Below are 20523 nucleotides of genomic sequence, written 5' to 3' on the forward strand. Positions count from 1 at the left end.
GGTACTTTAAGCGAAGTCAGGTTTCAAAGTGTTTCAAATTAACATTAAACTGAGTTAGGTTTATTATAAAAGGCACAGCTAATACTAACAATATTTCTTCTCACAACAAATGCAAAAATGAAATGAACAAGTAGAGTCCTGATTCGGTGCAAAGCTAAGTTCCAACCCTCGTGAATTTTGTGAAATAAATATAAATTAGTACAAGTTTTTTTCATTTTTTACTTATTACTGAGTTGCTGGTTTTTTTTTAAGATTTAAAAAATCCTTATGAAAATCTATTAACAATATCAATTAGATAGCTTCGATAAAGACCACATCCAGGGCATTTCAGATTTGATGATTTTGTCCATAAATTAAAACTAAAGTAAACTAATACTAATTAATATTTCGTTTAAGAACTAACCTAAGAACGTGCAAGTCCTAATCGGATGTAAGAACTAGCCAATACCAAGCTTCAAAATTTAGGCGATACGGTGCATAAAGTCAAGACCCGGCATAAAAATGAACCAAGTCATGTTCGGTAGAAGAATTAGTTGAGCCTTGATTGGTTGCAAAAAGTTCTTATTCGATGAAAAGACGACGCAAGTCCTGACTCGATACCAAAGCGAGCTACGACCTCGTTCAATGCAAGACTAAGTCGTAATTCAGTACGAAAACTAGCTACATCCCAATTCGGTCCAAAACTAAAGAGCAGAATAATTTTTGCTTGCTAATATAGCTAAAGTACGTTGACTTGTCGCAAAATTTATTTCATTTTAGTCAAAAAAAAAAAAAATGGGAACAAACTGACGTGCTTTGTCTTTACGCGTAAGATTTCTAGGTAAAAAGATTGCTTTACTTTGTTAGAATTTCTTATTAGGACTCAACTCGAACATACACAATACAAGACATCAGTCACCCTGCCTTCTGTTTCTGCTTCAACTGATCTACTGGACGTGGTTAAAAACAACGACTAAAGTCTACCAGCCAAAAGTTTCTTTCGTTTTTCTTTTTGCTTTTAGTTGTATAGGATTTGTATTCTTCTAATCCTTTTCTCTAAGGTTAAAGTAGTTTAAGCAATTGTTTTCATATTCTCCCCTTTTTCCGTTAATAAAGGCTTCCGGATGTGAAGCCAAAATTTTCGGACTTTTTTCATTATTTGTTTAAAAGTTGTTTTCTTTTTTTTCCTTTTTTTTTTTTTTTTAGCGTACATTTTCTTGTTAAAAATCTTTTTTCTGTAAGGTTCAAGTAGTTTAAGCTATTTTTTCTCTCCTTTTTCAATTGATAAAGGCTTCCGGACGTGTAGCCGAAATATTTGGAATTTTTTCATTATTTGTTTAAAAGTGTTTTGTCATGTTAAAAATCTATTTCGGTTAGGGTTAAATAGTTTAAGCTATTTTTTTCTCTCCTTTTTCAGTTGATAAAAGCTTCAGGACGTGTAGCCGAAATATTCGGACTTCAATTATCATTTGTTCAAAAGTTTTTTTTAGCGTTCATTGTCTTGATACAAAAAAAAATTTCTGTGGGTGTCAAGTAGTTTAAACTAGATTTTTTTTTTCTCATTTACTCCCCTTTCCCCTTTTCTTATTATTTATTAAAAAGTTGTTTTTTTAGTTTTCATTGTCTTGTTAAAAGTATTACCCGTATTCAATATAAATCTGAACATGGTTGGTAATAGATCAATGTAGAGTGATATAATGAATGGCTGTAGTGATTAAGCAATTGTGACATCATCCAGCCTAAGATAAAAGGGTGCTTCTTATATTTTCACAATTTTGAACGGGGAAAAACGAGATAGGAGTTACATAATTTCAAATTTGTCTCAATAGATTGTTTTATGTCTCTACTAGCCAGAATCACAGAGCTTTTCTCTCTCTTTGTGCATCATGTTTATTTTTATATTACAATTTGGTTTCTCTCACATCCATTATCCCAGATCCCCTCTATTTTCTCAGCCGGGAATATTTTGCGAGAATAATTTTTTTTGCGGGAATATTTTTTACTTGAGCATTTTTACAGATTGAAATGAGAATAAATATATAAAAATGCACTGTGTAGCTGAATAGTGGTGCTATATTTTTGTGTGAAATTTTTGACCCAATCACAATTGGGACACCAGCTTCTTTTTAAAAAAATTAAGTAAACCTCCACAAATGCAACCAGCGAATAAAACATAAACTCGAAGAATATTATCTCATTTAAACTAACTATCAAAAACATATATAAGATATGATTGTTCATTTTATACAAAGCATTAAATCTAAAACGGGAAGAGCACCATTTTTAGCTGAGGAAGCTGCATATAATATGAATAATTAGTCATAAATTTTCTATTAAGATGCTCTCAGCTGGAACACCCTGTTTAAAAAATTTGGGGCAACTCTTAACCTACTGACAACAGCTTAGACATGCATATAGTCAGCTAATAAATGAACATAACTAATCTTAAACTAAACTAAACATATTTCCTTAAATAAAAATATAACTTAAAAATATAATATAAATATAATAGTTCTGGGTACCCGGCTGACTGACTGTATTTCAAACAATAGGCTGTATAAAAAATGTGGTTCAATACCGCTCTCTAGGGCTATAATGAAAGAAAGGTTGAGGTGGCTAGGGCATGTTGTGCGGAAGAAGGATGACAAATTGCCGAAGATTGTTCATTTCGGCCAACCGTCTAGGGCTAAACGGAAAGCAGGTCGTCCTCGTCTGGGGTGGAAGGACGTCATAAAAGAAAGATTTAAAGGAATTGGGAACTTCGTGAGAGGGTGTAAAAAGGGAGGCCCTGAATAGATTGGGATGGAGGAGCGTGCGTAGCTGTGTTGGCCTCAGGCGGCTTGGATCTGCGGTGAGTTGTTAATAGTAATAGTATATATATATATATATATATATATATATATATATATATATATATATATATATATATATATATATATATATATATATATATATATATATATATATATATATATATATATATATATATATATATATATATATATATATATATATATATATATATATATATATATATATATATATATATATATATATATATATATATATATATATATATATATATATATATATATATATATATACATAAAATAAATAATTTAAATAAAATATAACTAAACTTTTTCATAAAACACCTTCTATTGTTGAAGACTCTTCACGAAACATATTTATAGCCTGACTATAATATGCAAAGTAAGAGCAACTCGACAAATCTGGTCAGCAACCAGTGCTATTTCTCTTGAATATAAATAACAAATTTAAATGTGATTTATAAATATATGTGATGACTTGCCTGAATCCCCAGTTCAAAGCATCTTCAGCTGATACGACCCCAATGTCAACTGTTCGTTGTTTCCAAATTCGATTTTCAGTCAAAACATCTTCTACTTCATCAAGACGTTGACCAAACTGTTTAATAAAAGTGTAGATGTCGTCCATCAATCCAAGAGGAAGGTCCTTAAAATAAAAGAGCAATTAGGAATTGATTCTCAAGATTCAAAAAATGTAAAAGACGGAAAAAAGGAAGGAAATATAACAGCAAAATAGAAGAAAAGGATTCAGTAGAAAAAGAAAATGGAAAAAGTGAAACACCTGCTTCCTTTATTAATACCAGCAGAAATGTTTAATAAATTTTATATGAGTTACATCAATCGAACAAGAAGATCCTTAAAAACAATAGGAACAATTAGAAAGTGATTGTCAAGATTAAGAAAAAATGTAAAAGTGTGAAAAAAGAGCATAATACCAAAAAAGAAGCATAATAGCAAAATAGACAAAGAAATTGAAACAGAAGAAAATTTTAAAACGGGAAAGAACTGCTTCTGTTGTTAATACAAGTAGAAACATGGACCTAAAAGAGGACGTACCCTTCCATGACTCCCCCCCCCCCTCTCAGAACAATCGAGACTAAGGTTGTAATTAGTAGGTACACATTTCAAACCAAAGTCTATACTCAATATATAATAATACAATCAATCAAAATATAATACAACATACTATAAAAAAAACACATAAGAATATATTTGCTGTTCAACATTCAAAGAGTGTCATATATTTTCGTATGATGTAGTTGTAAATAAATAATCATTATTATAGATAACTGGTATAAAAGAATAGTACATGTTAAAAAATGGCATTTGACGCTTTTCCAAATCAAAAAAAAAATTAATCTAACTTAGGAAGAAGTTTTTCATTCTTACTAGTGACAAATTTAAATTTGATTAACAATTGAGTTCAATTAGCCAAAATTGGAACTAGAGTCACTTTCAACGACATGCATAAAGACAAGTACATTTAATTACTATGATGCAATAATTAAAACTGAATATTTAAATGTATCCAAAACCAAGTCCTATAATTAGAGTATCCATTTTTAATTTTTATCCTCTGGAGATATTTGTATATCTTCACAAAATTTATTGTGGATATTCTGAAGGATCTTTAAAATCAGAAAAGCGTATACTGTCAAATTACGCCATGAAATGGAACAACTATATAATTTACCACCATCAAACACTTTACAATAGTGTACACCAGAAATGGCAGATAAAGTCAGAATCAGAATCATCTATTTCAAAGAAACTTCCGTAGTCTTTGATAAAAAAAAAAATCGCAAGCTAAATGGTGCTGTCTTTTACAATCCTAGTCGTAGGACATTCTATTAAAGGCATTAATAAAAAATAACACGCACGGAGAACTCACAGAGCTCTTCGTAATCACCTACGACGTGCAGCAAGGATGCTCAGCTTCATCGATCCTCATCAACTACATAAATGATTGGATCTTCAAAAATTCAATAAGATCAGAAGACGAAATCGAGCTAACCAGCGATGAGAAAGAAGAAAATATTGAATATGTAGACGACGGTACAATCCTCAATGAATCAACGGCCCAAGCCATGGACATATTGCAGAGTGGCAAACAGTGCTAGTCCGAAAGGCCTGGCCATCAGCGTCCACAAAACCAAGAACCTGTCAACGAATATAAATTCGTCAGTCACCTTAGATAGACAACAGCTTGAACAAGAGGGAGAATTCCGTTCCTTTGGGTCACTGATTAATATTAAGGGCGGGGCCTCAAACGAAATCAAGGCTTCAACAAGTATGGCATTGAGTACTTTCGACCAGCAACGAAAGTCATTGGTCCACCTATTCACTCCTCTGTGCTGCATGGGTGCTAAACCTGGCCACTAAAGGCAGCAGAAGAACGCTCACTCGACTTCCTTCACCAGAAGCGTCTAAGAGTTATTTGTCACGAAAATCTTAAACAAAGAGCAAACAACGACTACCTTATACAAATGTGTAATAAGAAGCATTCATTATCCGCAATCATCAGAAGTAGAAGGATCAGATGGTTTGAGCACGTTATACGGCTCACAACCGAGAACCTGATCCGCCAGTCCCTCGAATTTAAGCCCCTTTTCCAGGGGAAGAAAAAGCAAGGAAGCCAATTTAAATCCCGGCATGCCACAAGGAAAAAAGAGCCTGAACCATTGTATGGATTCCAGGAGCACGGATGCAAACGGGAATAGCCATGGCTGGAAAGCATTGACACCAAACATTAGACCGAAAAGAGTGTAAGACTGTGGCCCGGCACGTTCCTGGTACCGCGTTGGACTGAACATCCTATGCCTCGTCTCAAATACAAGCAAGTTTTTTTTTTTCTTTTTTTTTTAAATACCTCTCCTCTCAGTGACCTTCAAATTTTCTTTAAAAATATCTCATAATTTATATAATGTCACCTACTCTTTTCTTAATAATAACTAAAAAAAAACTTCTTCAAAAATTCAATTTATTAAAATTATATAAAGATTGAGCATTCCAAAATATACCAGGGTATAAAAATAGAGGTATACCACAAGTAAGCAAGTCTTATGAGAAAGAATTTACATTTTTAATACAACAGTCAATATTCACTTCTTTTATTAGGCCACTTATTAGACAAAAAAAAGTACAAAGACAACAAATTTAAGAAACTACAATAAGAAAACTAAAGATAGAATGAGTTAGTCTTACTAGATATACTCCACCAGGTCGAACATAAGCAGCATGCATCCTAGCACCAGAGACTCGCTCATAAAACTCCATCATTTTCTCTCGCTCTTCAAAGAGCCAAAAGAATGGAGTCAAAGCTCCAATGTCCAAAGCATGGGTGCCAACTTGCATCAAGTGATTTAGAATGCGAGTTATTTCGGCGAACATTGCTGAAAAGAAATTCGTAAAATATAAATAAAGTAAACAACGCTTAAAACGCCTAGATAATATTTCAATTAGTTCAGCATTAACTTCACAGACAGTAAAAAGGAATCAAAAGAATTGAAAAACAAAAACATTGCAATCTATAATCATTCATCAGTACTGAACCAGTAGAGATGTTCTAACATCTAACAAACGGTGATTTCAAGCATCTTCCAAACAGGTCGCATAACGAACTGTCAAAGCCAAACTCTAACCAAAAGTTTACAAAAAACGAGTGTTCATAACATTAGGTACATAAAAAGAGTTGTTTTTTTATGGTGATCAATTTAAAAAACTTTTTCCACAAAATAAGTTTTTCAAAGAAAAGTAAAGAGCTCCGTTAAACCAAAAATTAGCAGTAATAAATTCAAATAATCTTCCGAATGTAAAACTACCATAAATCACCATTAGCAAATAAATGAAACACAAAACAAAAAGAACCTACACGAAATAACTAGGTCAAACTCAAAACGAGCAGAAATTAACATGAATAGGGCTGATAACCCCCATGCCTTCTCAAGACCAGAACTGAATGAAACCCAAAACGACCAAAAATTACAAGAAATAACTAAGTCTAACTCAAAACGAGCAGAAATTACCACGAGTAGGGCTGATAGCCCCCATGCCTTCTCAAGACCAGAACATAATTCGCACTTCACTGAAAACAAAAACAAGTGAATGTGAATTGTCAGTTTAATATATTTATATTGATATTTATTCCTTGGTCTTAATAATTTTCGGTTTATTAAAGTTAAAACATTAAAAAAGAATTTTGTCTTCCGTAAAGTGCAAATTATGTTCCTTTTTTTTAATCCTCTCCTCTCGGTGACATAATAATATTTTTCACATAATTTCAAAACTTTAATGTCACCTACACTAATTTAAAAACATTTATTTTTTAAATTTGTTATCCAAACAATATTGATGAAAACACACTCTGCTACTATAAATATTTAACATGATCAAAGTTTTTAATAAGGATTATTAGCCTTCATTATCGTTTTATGTATTTTTATCCTATATTTTCTTTTTTCCCCTTTCCTTTTTTTCCATTTTTGCCCCTTTTTCCCGATTACCCCTCATCTTCATTTTTCTCCTATTAAAAAATACATTGAAGAAAATTACAAACTTCAACCAACTACAACCACGCAAAAACTTCTCTTCCTCTATTTTCTCCTCCTTTATATCTCTGAAATTTAAAACAGTAAATTGATCCAATATAACATTTTCATCATCCTAACTATAGACTCCCTATAGTTAGTGCAAACTATGTTATGTTCTTGAGAAGGCATGGGGGTTGTCAGCCAAATTAAGTTGATTTCTGCTTGTTTTGAGGTTGACAATTGTAATTTCTGTTCGTTTTGGGTTTTATTTATTTATTGATTGTGATTTGCTCCCCTAGGATGGATGGATGATAGACTATCATCAAGTGACCTGACATCATTTTTATACAACTCTGAAAAAAGGTTATGCCAACTTGCCTCTCACCAACTTAGAATATTTTTCTTGGCTTTACTCCAATTTGGCACGGCTCTCAAATTTTTCATCCCATTCCACCAAGTTGATTTTAATTCAATACCTGAGTTTACACCATCAAATTAAGCATATCTGTGCCTATTGCCGAGGTTTCAAGTCCCTATCTACAAGAAATAGAAATTTTGCATTTTTTCTGAGGAGGGATACGGTTTTATTTGTTTGTTCCTTTTCTATTCTTTTTTTAACGGATCATCATCTAGAATCACTGTTTACAAAATATAGGGCAAGGGCAAATAGTGACGATAATTGCATTTTCTAGTGCCCTATCTAAGTAAAACAGGAGATCATTAAACAGCTAGAGTCTATTCATTCCATTTTCCCTTATAAATGTATAATACACTATATTCCGTCTATGCTGTAATACAATTGTATAACGATTACTACAGTATATTATGTGAACATAATACAAACAGATAAATGACATAACACATAATAAATAGATGATACAATATATGAATATTATAAATGAACAAAAAACACAAAAATTGATTAACCATAGCTGTAAAAAGAAGGGGAGGGGGAGGAAACATCCTCCCTTGACACAAAAGTTAATTTTAAGCCCCCCCCCCCCACTCCCGAAAAAAAAAATTGACCTGAAAATTCACTTTTCATGAACTCCAATTTCACGTCTCAAGGGCTAATTTAGCATAAGTGACATTTTGTTGAATGTTTCTCAAGTAAGTTTGCAAAATGAATTAACTAAAAAAAAAACAAGTTTTTTTTAACTGAAAGTAAGGAGCGACATTAAAACTTAAAACTAACAGAAATTATTCCGTATATGAAAGGGGCTTTCCCCTCCTCAACACCTCGCTCTTTACGCTAAAGTTTTTTTTGTTTTAAAAAATAGAGTTGTGAGACAGAGTCAAACTTTAGCGTGCAGAGCGAGGCGTTGAGGAGGGAACAGCCCCTTTCATATACGGAATAATTTCTGTTCGTTTTAAATTTTAACGTCGTTCCTTACATTCAGTTAAAAAAAAATTGCTTTTTTTATTTAATTTTTGAATGTTTTTGAATTAATACAGGTTTTGATTTTGGCTCACCGTACATGAATAATTAAAAAAATTGAATATTAATTTTACTTTTATTTGGTTAAATGGCTTTCTCGTAACCTGTTTAATTTTATTTACGAACGTTTTTATTAGTAATAAATATACGTAACTTAAAAATTAACTTACGTAACGAACCTCTATATTCTTATATTTTTAATACGTATATTAGAGGGTTCGCCCCCTACTCAATACCTTGCTCTTTAAGCTAAAGTTCGAATTTTGTTCCAATTCTTTAAAAATGACCCCTTAATCACAAATGCCGTTAATTAGAATAAATAGCTCTTATGAAATTACTAAATAATCTTTGGCTTAAAGAGCGAGGTATTGACAAGGGGATGAACCCAATCATATACGTTATGTTTTCTGTCGTTTTAAGTTTTGATATTGCTCCTTACTTTGAGTTAAAAAACTTGTTTTTTTATATATAATTTCTGATCTTTTTTTAAATAATGCTTGGAAATCCGGCACCCCCTTCATAGCAATGTCCCTGCTCCCATGAAAACTTCCTTCATGATAAGATCCTCCCACATAACCCCTAACCTACTCCCCCCCACTACCAGAAAAAAACCCCTCTGAAAACGTCTGTATACTTCCCAATAACCAATACTATATGTTAACATTGGGTAAAGCTCATAACTTTCAGCCCTCCCCCCTGGGATTTAGGGGGATTAAGTCATCCTAAAAGACATAGTTATCATATTGTCGACCATTCTAAACAAAATAGCTATCTCAAAAATTTGATTGGGTGACTTTGGGAAAAAATGAGCGCTGGAGGGGGCCTAGTTGCCCTTCAATGTTTTTGGTCAATTAAAATGGACCCTAGAACTTTTAATTTCACTTCGAATGAGCCTTCTCACGAAATTCTAGGACCACTGGGTCGATACGATCACCCCTGGGGAAAAAAAACAAACAAATAAACACGTATCGTGATCTTTCTTCTAGCAAAAAATGCAAAATTCCACATTTTTGTAGATAGGAACTTGAAACCTCCGCATAAGCGTTTTCTGATAAGCTGTATATGATAATGTTATTTTTCTTAGGATTCTATTACTTTTATAGGGCGTTTCTCCGTTTTTTCGAAAATCAGCCATACGTTCTCAGACTCACAACTATTTACATATAGGACTAAATATGATGAAGCTTATGTACCTGAAATCAACATTAAATCTGATTCTTTAGATGTATCTATTGGTATCAAAATTCCGTTTTCTACAGTTTCGGTTACCATTGAGCCGGGTCGCTCCTTACTTACAGTTCGTTACCACGAACTGTTTGAAAGGGATAATTTTTCATTTTTGTCCTGGTTTTCCATATAAATAATTAGTTTAATATATTAGAATATGATAAAAATGAACAAATAATATAACGTGTAATGAATAAATTATTTAGCATGCTTTTCTTGAACAAATATTGCTGAAACACAGAGGGTAGGTACTTTTTCTCAAATGCGCAATGTTTCTTATGCACCTACCCCATACTAATTCACCACTGGCTTTAATTAATTACCGCTGGCTTTAATTAATTACCTCTGGCTTTAATTAATTACCTCTCATTAATTAATTAAAAAATTAATTACCACTGGCTTTAAGTAATCACCACAGGCTTTAATTTGAATGGACGATTTATAAAGCTTAACGTCACAAAGCGTGGGATTAAATGAAATTGCCAAAAATTAGATGGTGCCGATAATTTTTCTTTTGTAGACACTAGCGTCAATTCCAGCCCTTATAAGTTTCCTATGCTCTCTGGTCTGAACACTAAAATAATTCTCCATGGCCGATTATACAGACTAAATGACTGTTTGAACTTATCATAGGTGCTTCTCTAAGCCTGGAACTGGTAAGTTCTCTAAACTAAGAAAGTGAAACACAGAACAAAGCCCTAAATAACCTTCTATGAGAGGTCATAGTGAGATTTTAATAGATTAGTTTACTGAAGACATTTTAGACCTTTCTATAGTGGGAAACTGATAATATTAAGGCAGTGAGATATTAATTGATGCTGCATATGTAAATATCTCTTTATACCTATATATTTTAACTTTTAATCAATCAAAAATAACATAATAAAAATATACTATTCTGTATAATAAAAATAAAATATCAAAGTTATGAAGCTTTTATGCAATTCTCTTTCTATTGGAGAGACCTCCATCTCTCCATACCATTTTCAAGTGACCAAATTCACAGATGTAATGTAATAATATCAAAGGAGTGAAAATATGCATGATTATTGCTACTATGCATGTGAATATGCTAATAAAATGCACGATAAACATGTGCAAACTATAAGCCGTTTTAGTTGCTACAATATATAATCAAACAGATATCAAAATAGCTTATATTTCTGAGTAATTGACTCCAATAACTCCTGCGAAGAATTATAGATATATAAAGCACACAGTGCACAATAACATATTTCACCCTACAAAAAATATTCTATTGGGAATGTTGATTCCCAAGTGTGATTTTTTAATTATGTTACCTGGAAACTTGCACAACTATATATATATCTTACTAAACTAGCATAAATCGGGAATTCAATTTCTAATGAAAGATCTTCATATACAGTTAAACATTTGTCGATAGCAGCTGGCTCCAACTTAAATAAAAGAAACGTGCGTGAAAAGTAATAAAAAAAGAAGCTAAAACATACGGAACTTAACGGCTTAAGAACGTGTAGCTTTCCTTTGAAAGAAAGCTTCACGTTCTTAAAGGAAAGCTTTTCCTTTGAAGGAAAGCATTGAAGGATATCTTGGAGAATCCACAGTTTGTTAATGTTCGAATTTTGGCGGACGGACAGTGTTGTCAAACTGAACTACCTAGTTTTTGATAAAAATGTGCTACTGCCCTAAATATTTTGAAGTTTCAGGCCTAAATAGACTTAAGGTGGTTCCAGGGGGGATGTTTTATTTTGATTTCCTTGGTACTTCAACAAAATATTCATTAAAACTTAGAATACGTGTTGGGATACAAATTTCACAACTAACATTCCCACCATATAAAGACCCAAATCGTCAGGGCTACGACGAGAGAAAGGTTGAGGTGGCTAGGGCACGTGCTGCGGATGAAAGATGACAGATCGCCAAAGATCGTTATTGGACGTTAAATGACTTAAGGGACATGGAAACTCCTTGGGAGGGTGTTAAGAAGGAGCCTTTAAATCGATTTGGATAGAGGACCAGCGTGCGTAGCTGTGTTGCAGTGAATTGTCAGTAGTAGTAGTAAATCGTCAGTGGGCCTTTCAATGTAAATAAAAAGAGGTATCCAACTTACTTCTAATATATTTGGCCCGGAGCGGCACCTCTAGATTGAGCAGTTTTTCAACAGCTAAGGAGTAGCATTGTTCATTGCACATCATAGACACGTAGTCAAGTCGATCGAAATAGGGTAGAGCTTGCATGTAAGTTTTATATTCAATCAGCTTCTCAGTTCCTCGATGAAGTAAACCAATGTGAGGATCAGCTCGAAGGACAGTCTGAATGAATCAATAATAATGAAATAAAATAATGAAATAAAATTCATTATATGAAATTAAATACAATTCATCTAATAATGAAATAAAATTCATTAGACTTCATTGTCAACATTAGACAGAAAAATAAAAGCGTTAATTATAATTTTGTAAGCGTATTAACATGAACTTTTTTCTCTCTTCTTCTAGTTCTCTTTTGATTAAAAAGTAGCATAACTTACAGTTCATTTTTTAGTGCTACGAGGGCTATTTAAATAAACGAGTACGACAAATACGCAAGTGGGTTAAAAAAAAAAAAAAAAGGAACAAAAACTAACAGTCAATTGGCAAAGAAGACCTTAGTACTAGAAGACTTCCCGGACACAGAGCCTTGTGACGTGGTAATTGATATTGCATTTTTCTTTTATTAATAAATCTGATCTTAATGAAAAGGGAAATAACGGTTTCCTGTATGCCCATTAATAATGTGCGCTGCACTTTTCAGTAGTGATTCACTAAAGCTAAAAAAAATTGAACTGAGTACATAAAAAGTAAAACAAAAGAGCAAATGATAAGTTATTTCAGAGGGAGGGGCGGGAGTGATAAGCTTTTGAAAAATCTTGAGATTTTGGAAAGGAAAAGGGGGTGTCCTGAAGCCGCTCTCCAGTATACATCTCAAAACAGAGAGCAAAACTTGATTCTTCTGTGAATATTCCACTACCAGTTTCAAGATACACCATATACCATACAAGATATACCATACAAATGAAAATACAGTTGTGGCATTTCCAAGTTATTTTTAGATGACTTTATCGTTTATAGTAATGCTCCTGAGATGGAATTTTGAGCCAGGTCTTGCTCAAATTCCAATTATTAATTGCTCAACTTTGTATTAATTGTTCAATTATTAACTTGCTTAATGATTTCAATTATTAATTTATGAATTTTGCATTTAAAAAGTTCAATTATTAACTTGCTTAATTATTAACAGCCAATTATTAATTGCTCTATTATTAACTTGCTAAAAATTCCTACTTTCTAATTATTCAGAAGACAAATCATTGGTTTGTTCTAATTTCAATAAAGAATGCATCTTTCTACTAGAGCATACAGCTCCGTGATGTGTCAGTATAAGACTAAGGTGAAAGAGCAGACTTTATTAGCACCACAATGAAGCACAAACAGTTGAATTAATCACAAAGAACCTCCATTCCACAGAAGAGCACAGTAATTTTCAGTTTTTATCCCTATTTAATTATTTTTGTCATCATTAGCATTTTGAACTTTAAGTAGCGAAAAGAGTATAAGAAAGAATTCAGTAATTTATTTTTGAATTACTCTTGAGCCGGGTTGAAGGGATTTGAATTGGTTACTCTCCGGGTTGAATTGGTTACTCTTGACCGTTGAATTTTTGAATTACTCATGAGCCGTGTTGAAGGGATTTGAATTGGTTACTCTCTGGGTTGAATTGGTTACTCTTGAGCCGGGTTGAAGGGATTTTTGAAGGAAAACTACAATGGTAGGTAAAGATTAGGATGGGATGACACAAAACAAGTTTCTACTTCTCTTAGGCTTGATATGGGGGTGAGGGAAGGTTGGAAGGATGATGGATGTTGTATAGGTGATTGCGAACAAGGTTTTTAAAGAAATAATTTGTGTAAATATTATTAAAATATTTCCACGGTGGATGGGGTGCCCTATTTAATCAATTATATTTGGCTACTACCATTTGAAAAAAAAAACAGTTGAAAGTTTGAATTTAGTATAGGTGACATTAAGTTAAAGTAAATTTAAATGAAATGTTTATTATGTCACTGAGTAAAGCGGATGTGAGATTATTATTAATTTTATGAAAAAAGGCAACATTAAGGGTAGAAAAGGGGCACCACAATATGAATCACCTGAACGAATAGTTTTTAAATAAAGATTTATATTAATAATTACAATCCAAATATTAATACTTCATAGCAGCGTTAACACCAGTACCCGTACCTATGTATCAAGTGCGTTATCCGTTCCGAATTTTCTAAATACATTCTAAAATCCATAAATAAACATAAGCTTAAATTGATACTCATAACTGTCTATCCCCAAAACAAGATCCCTCAGTGACTGAAAATTATGCATAGCTACTTAAGATCGATCATTTTTTTTTTTTTTTTTAATGAACTTAACATCAGATACTGCTATACACTAAAAAACTAGTTCTTTAATCAAACAGTTTGTGGTAACGAACTGTTAGTAAGGAGTGACCTGGCTCAATAGTAACCAAAACTCTAAAAAAAGGAATTTTTATACCAATAGATACATCAAAAGAATCAGATTTTTAGGTTGACTTCAAATATATAAGTTTCATCAAGTTTAGTTTTACCAATCAATAGTTACACGCCTGAGAAAATTTGCGTTATTTTCGAAAAAATGGGGAAACAACCCCTATTAGTCAGAGTTTTAATGAAAATCACACCATCAGATTCAGCGTATGAGAGAACCCTTTCACGATATTCTAGGACCACTGGGTCAATATGATCACCCCTGAGAAAAAAACAACAAATAAACATGCATCCGTGATCTTTCTTCTGGCAAAAAATACAAAATTCCACATTTTTGCAGATTGGAGCTCGAAGCTTCTATAGGGTTCTCTGATACGCTGAATCTGATGGTGTGATTTTCATTAAGGTTCTATAACTTTTAGGGGTTGTTCCCCCTTTTTTCGAAAATAAGGCAAAATTACTCAGGCATATGTAACAGGCTTATATGTAACTTTTGATGGAACTTATAAATTTGAAATCAGCATAAAAATGTGATTCTTTTGATGTATCTATTGGTACCAAAATTCCGTTTTTAGAGTTTTGGTTACTCTTGAGCCGGGTTGCTCCTTACTTACAGTTCCGCTACCACGAACTGTTTTAAAACTTCAAATATAAATTTAGATAGATGCAAAATAAAACTGCATTAAAATGTGACAAAACGAGTTATTATAACTAAGATCCTATTGAAAATTTGTGATCCTACCATCAACAGGACTTGTCGCCTTGAGAGCTTTAAAACATACATCAGAAAAGACATTTAAAAAGGTTAAACATATAATTTTAAACAGATACTTTTACATATGGTTAAACATATACTTTTATACTTAAACATACAAACTTTAAACATATACTTTTATTAAGATACATTTATGTACCTCTTAGAAGTCTAAACCAAGTGTATGGGACACAATCTACAAGTTTTATATTCATGTATGCCCTACATATAATTTAATACCATTGAAAAGCAAAGACCACAATGTGGAGTACAAGGAAAAAGAAATGAAAATAAAAGGAAACAAAAAACAATACAAATTAACTTCTAATACTATAAGCAAAAAAAATTGATTAGCCAACTTCAAGAATGAAAAAAAATGATAAAGAGAGTCATAATCAGAAATAAAATTCGAAGTTCTCACACATAAAGCTTCAGTAAGACCATTTATTTGAGAGGGCGTATCAATAAGGTTCAACCTATCCATTGAATTGCTGTTCCGATACCATCGTTTTCATGATAATTTTCATCATTTGCATGATAATTTTCACTGAATAATTTATTTGGGAGATGGTCCCACCTACCACTCCTCTCATTTGCAGGCTTAGCCAATACACTAAGCTGAATTGGAAAGCAATCTTTTGTTCTTCTCATCTTCAAAATCCTGATTATGACTAGAAACAGATACTTTAATAGAAACTGAGAGGGATCAGATTTCCTGAAAACACTAAATATTTGACAAAACATATTTACAAACCTCTCCATCTAATTCAAGGACAAGGCGGAGCACACCATGAGCAGCAGGGTGCTGAGGGCCAAAGTTCAGCTGCAAATTAGCTACTTTCTTTTCTACAGGAGCTTCATACCTCACTGATTCTATTGGTAAGGTCCATTTGGTGCCTTCAGCCTCAAATGGAGGCACCATGATAGGTGATTCATACTGTTTCAGGAATTCGGCATCTGGGATCCAACTTTTGGCACCTCGTGTTGATTGGCTGAAAAATTCAATGCAATTATACAAAAATTTTAATGTTTCAAAGAGGAAAGCAGAAGAAGGTGATACTAACAAGTAAGAAAATATCAAAGAAAATTGAATATTATTTGATGGATTGTCACAGCTGAGGAATAGAAAAATGTTCTAGGGAATTGTTCTATTCTCCTTTGGTAACAGGATACTGGCCATGGTTGTTAGGAATATAAATTATGCAATACTCTGAATGATCATTTTTTTTCTCTATTCTTCTTTCTGTAATGTACCTTAGTTACAGGTACATTTGCGCAAAATATATTGGACCTTTTCTGGAAAAAAAAGAGGACAGATCAATGCAACCCATGCAAAACGGATTTCCCTTGTTGTTCAAGCCAGGGGACTGTAAGTTTCCTATACAGGGTTTTTAGCCATGACATTCCAATAGTGTATTTTTTGTTTCGACCCAACGCCATTTTTCAGTGGTTTCGGGTTATTTTCCGAAATTCCCTTAAATTCATTTTGAAATAACATTCTACTCTTAAGACTAATTTAGATAACGGTTGCCATTCAAGAATCAGCTAGAAATTTATTCTTAAAAGCCAGTTTTTTTTTCCAAACGCGTTTTTTAATTTTTGGTTACTATGAGGCGTGGTTTGTCCTTTACTAGGTTACACGTAACATTGCAACTAGACCCCGGCGCCACGCCGGCGCACCGACCGAAAGCCCCCAACGAGAGGCCCGGTTGGCCGCCGCCGAAGCGTAGCAACGCCGCCGGCAATTCTTTATTGTGTCAACCGCAAAGTCGGAGTTTTTCCTTCTCGTGTGATTAATTATTTCGATTTTCCTGATTGTGAATCAAGCAGGGCTTGCACTATCCCCGAATTTTCAGAGATTTCCCCGAAAATCTATGTGTCACCCCGAAAAAAAATTCGATTCCCCGAATCCCCGAAAATCACCCAATCACGGTGCCACCCCTAGTGATTTATCACTAGTGACTATCCCTGCCAAATATTACTTTGTATACCATAATTCTTCACTACTCTCTTGTTTGTTAATTTTCGTCTCTTGTGTTACTTTGCATATAAACCAGACTGATACAATTGCAATATACACGGTTCTTCATATGTTAACAAAAGTATCGTCTTTATGAAATTAAATAAAAAAACAAGATTTTTAACTGAAAGTAAGGAGCGACATTAAAACTTAAAACAAACAGCAATTATTCTGTATAAGATAGGGCCTATCCCCTCCTCAACGTCTTGCTCTTCACGCTAAAGTTTTTAATTGTTTTAAAAAGTAGAGGGTTAAAAAATGTCAAACTTTAGGGTAAAGAGTGAGGCGTTGAGGAGGGGACATCCTCTTTCATATACGGAATAATTGCTGTTAGTTATAACTTTTAATGTCGCTCCTTACTTTCAGTAAATAAAAAAACTTGTTTTTTATTTAATTTCTGAACTTTTTCAACTAATGCAGGTTCGATTTTGGCTCATCCTGCATGAAAATTAAAACACAATTTGCATATTAATTTTGGCAGATTTAATCCGAATATGAAGGGTCGCCCCATTTTTAATATCTTGCTCTTTACGGTAAAGCTGTTAACACACAGCCCCTGTGTTTCAATTTTAGTAAACAGTCAAGCTTTACCGTAAAGAATAAGGTATTGAAGAGGGGGCAATCCTTCATATATGGCATAATTTCTGTTTGTTTTTCAAATAATACCGCTAAATCTGGCTCACCCTCTATGAAATATACCCCTCCCCCTCTAGGAGCTCCGGAGAGTTCCTTCCTCGCTGAGAATCCCTCCCCCTCTCTGCAAAATTGCTTGTGGAAGATTCACCCTAAAAAATTCTCCTTAGCATTTTTTCATTGGAATAAGACTTTAATCTATAATCGGTTTCTTGGCACTCCAGAAATACCCCCTTCCGAAAATTATTTTCAAGAAAACAAAACGTGCGGGAAAAAGCCACCGGATAATCCCCCCGGAACATCTCCACATAAAAAAAATCGTCAAACAGAATATGAGATAATTAAAAATAATTTCGTATAGTAGCTCTGTCAAAACCCCCCAGTGTAACATTCCCCTAGGAATGCTGAATCATCAGAGATTTTCCTCCCAAAGAAGATTCTCCCCTTACAAATCCACCCCAAGCCCAACCCCCTCCCCCAGAAAATGGCTGTATACTTCCCAATAACAAATACTATATGTAAACAATGGGCAAAGTTCACAACTTGCAGCCCTTTTCCCAGGGACTGTGGCGGGTCATTCTACACATAAAGACATAGCTAGTAGATTTTTCGACTATGCTGAATTAAATGGCTATCTCAAAATTTCGATCCGGTGACTTTGGGGAAAAATGAGCGTGGAAGGGGGTCTAGTTGCCCTTAAATTTTTTGGTCACTTAAAAAGGGCGTTAGAAATTTTTATTTCCGTTCGAATGAGCCCTCTCGCGATATTTTAGGACCACTGAGTCGATACGATCACCCCTGAAAAAAAAAACAAATAAAAACGCATCCGTAATCTTTCTTCTGGCAAAAAAAATGCAAAATTCCACATTTTTGTATACAGGAACTGTAAATCTCTACAATAGGCTTATCTGATGCACTGAATCTGATGATTTGATTTTCAGGAAGATTCTATGACTTTAGTGGGTGTTTTCCCCCTTTTTCGAAAATAAGGCAAATATTTGCAGGCTCGTAACTTTTGATGGGCAAATCTAAACATGATGAAATTTATATCTTTGAAATCAGCATAAAAATCCGATCCGATTTGAATCCGATTTGTGTATGCTCGCTTTTAATTAGATTCATTGGATCTTATTGAATGCCACAGCGAATCTATTATCTATTATTTCAACTATTATGCAAGGGTTCTGAAACGCCAAAGCCATTTAGTTTCTACCAAATTTCTACTTCTCTTGATGAATAACGAAGAAGACCCGCGTCCAGCAAGCGACTTGCGAAGTTTTTAACTCATGAATAGGCCTGAATCTTTTAGAAATTCAAGGTGGGATTTGAGAAAAACTGATGAAAGCATTAATGTTTGCGGTCAACATTGATAGAGCTGGCGGCGCGCCGCCGCCATCTCACTGGTGGTGGCACAGAAAAATAGTCGGTGGCACGCCGCCGCTACTATTTTTGGCCCCGCCGCCGCCGGTCTTCCCTTATCGACGCGGCACCGGGGTTTAACCATGATTATGGACTCAATACAAGAGTATCACACATCTAAAATCACTCAAAATTGCCAAAAATAGCATTTAACAGCTGAAGATAAATCTAATGATTTTGACAAAAATGGAAAGAGAAATGTAAAAAAGATATCTAACTGAACAGGCTGGGCAATCCTGAATCTTTTTTCTTTAAGTGGGTTTGCACTGTTTGTGATTGCACCTCCGGTTCATTCATTTTTATGCAATTTGTACAAGTTTTTATTTTTTTTCAACTAGTTCTAGGCATTTTTAGGATTTTGAGGGGGGGGGGCTAGCAGAAAACTACTAGGTTTCGTAACTTATCAACAATCCAGTCAATTACTGTCAAATTCTCCTTTATTTGTCAGGAATATAGTTGTAGAATTTGTTTATTGCTATGCTTACTAAAAAAAAAAAAAACAGCAATCAAACTATTACTGGTAATGAATCAGAGACAACGCTGTAGCGTTGTCTATAGTAAAGGCCATACGGCTCCAATGTTTTATTATTATTTATTATTATTTTTTCTCAGAGGCACTTCATACGGAAGGGGTCGTCGTAGAAACTTCAAAGGGTGCTCATTCGATTGGAAATTGAGAGTTCTAGTGCCCTTTTTAATAGTCAAAAGTGATTGGAGGGCAACACGCCCCCCACGCCCATCATTTCCCCAAATACATCCAATCAAAATTTTGAGATAGCCATTTTGTTTCCAGCGTAGTTGATTTCCAGATAAAAAATATGTTTTTGAGGAGGACACTCCTCCACAACCCTCAGGGCAAGGGTTTTAAGTTATGCCCTGTGGGCATACAAGGTTTTTATAGAAGGCGTTGTCGTAGAAACTTCAAAAAAGGCTCATTCGACTGGAAATTCAAAGGAATTTTTAATAGTTGAAAGTGATGGGAGGGCAACTAACCCCCCCCCCCCCCCCACACGCCCATCATTCCCCCAAACTCACCAAATCGAAATTTTGAGATAGCCATTTTGTTCAGCGTAGTTGATTTCCAGATAGAAAATATGTTTTTGAGTAGGACACACCCCCCACAACCCTCAGGGCAAGGGTATTAAGTTATGCC

The 20523-nt window shown here is 33.9% G+C and overlaps 1 protein-coding gene across 1 annotated transcript in view; it reads right to left on the minus strand.

The window, feature by feature from the left end:
• ND-49 (NADH dehydrogenase (ubiquinone) 49 kDa subunit) overlaps positions 1-20523 on the minus strand; it is a 61360-nt gene that overhangs the window by 16962 nt on the left and 23875 nt on the right. Inside the window, exons 2-5 of the mRNA XM_089093062.1 lie at positions 16053-16290; positions 12097-12298; positions 6015-6202; positions 3293-3456 (exon numbers count right to left, since the gene is read on the minus strand). Coding sequence (XP_088949188.1) covers positions 3293-3456; positions 6015-6202; positions 12097-12298; positions 16053-16290 — 792 coding nt within the window. The remainder of the gene's footprint in view (positions 1-3292; positions 3457-6014; positions 6203-12096; positions 12299-16052; positions 16291-20523) is intronic.

Source organism: Artemia sp. Qi Xiang Cuo, chromosome 8, assembly GCF_049724085.1.
Source record: "Artemia sp. Qi Xiang Cuo chromosome 8, ASM4972408v1, whole genome shotgun sequence".
NCBI classification, from domain to species: Eukaryota; Metazoa; Arthropoda; class Branchiopoda; order Anostraca; family Artemiidae; genus Artemia; species Artemia sp. Qi Xiang Cuo.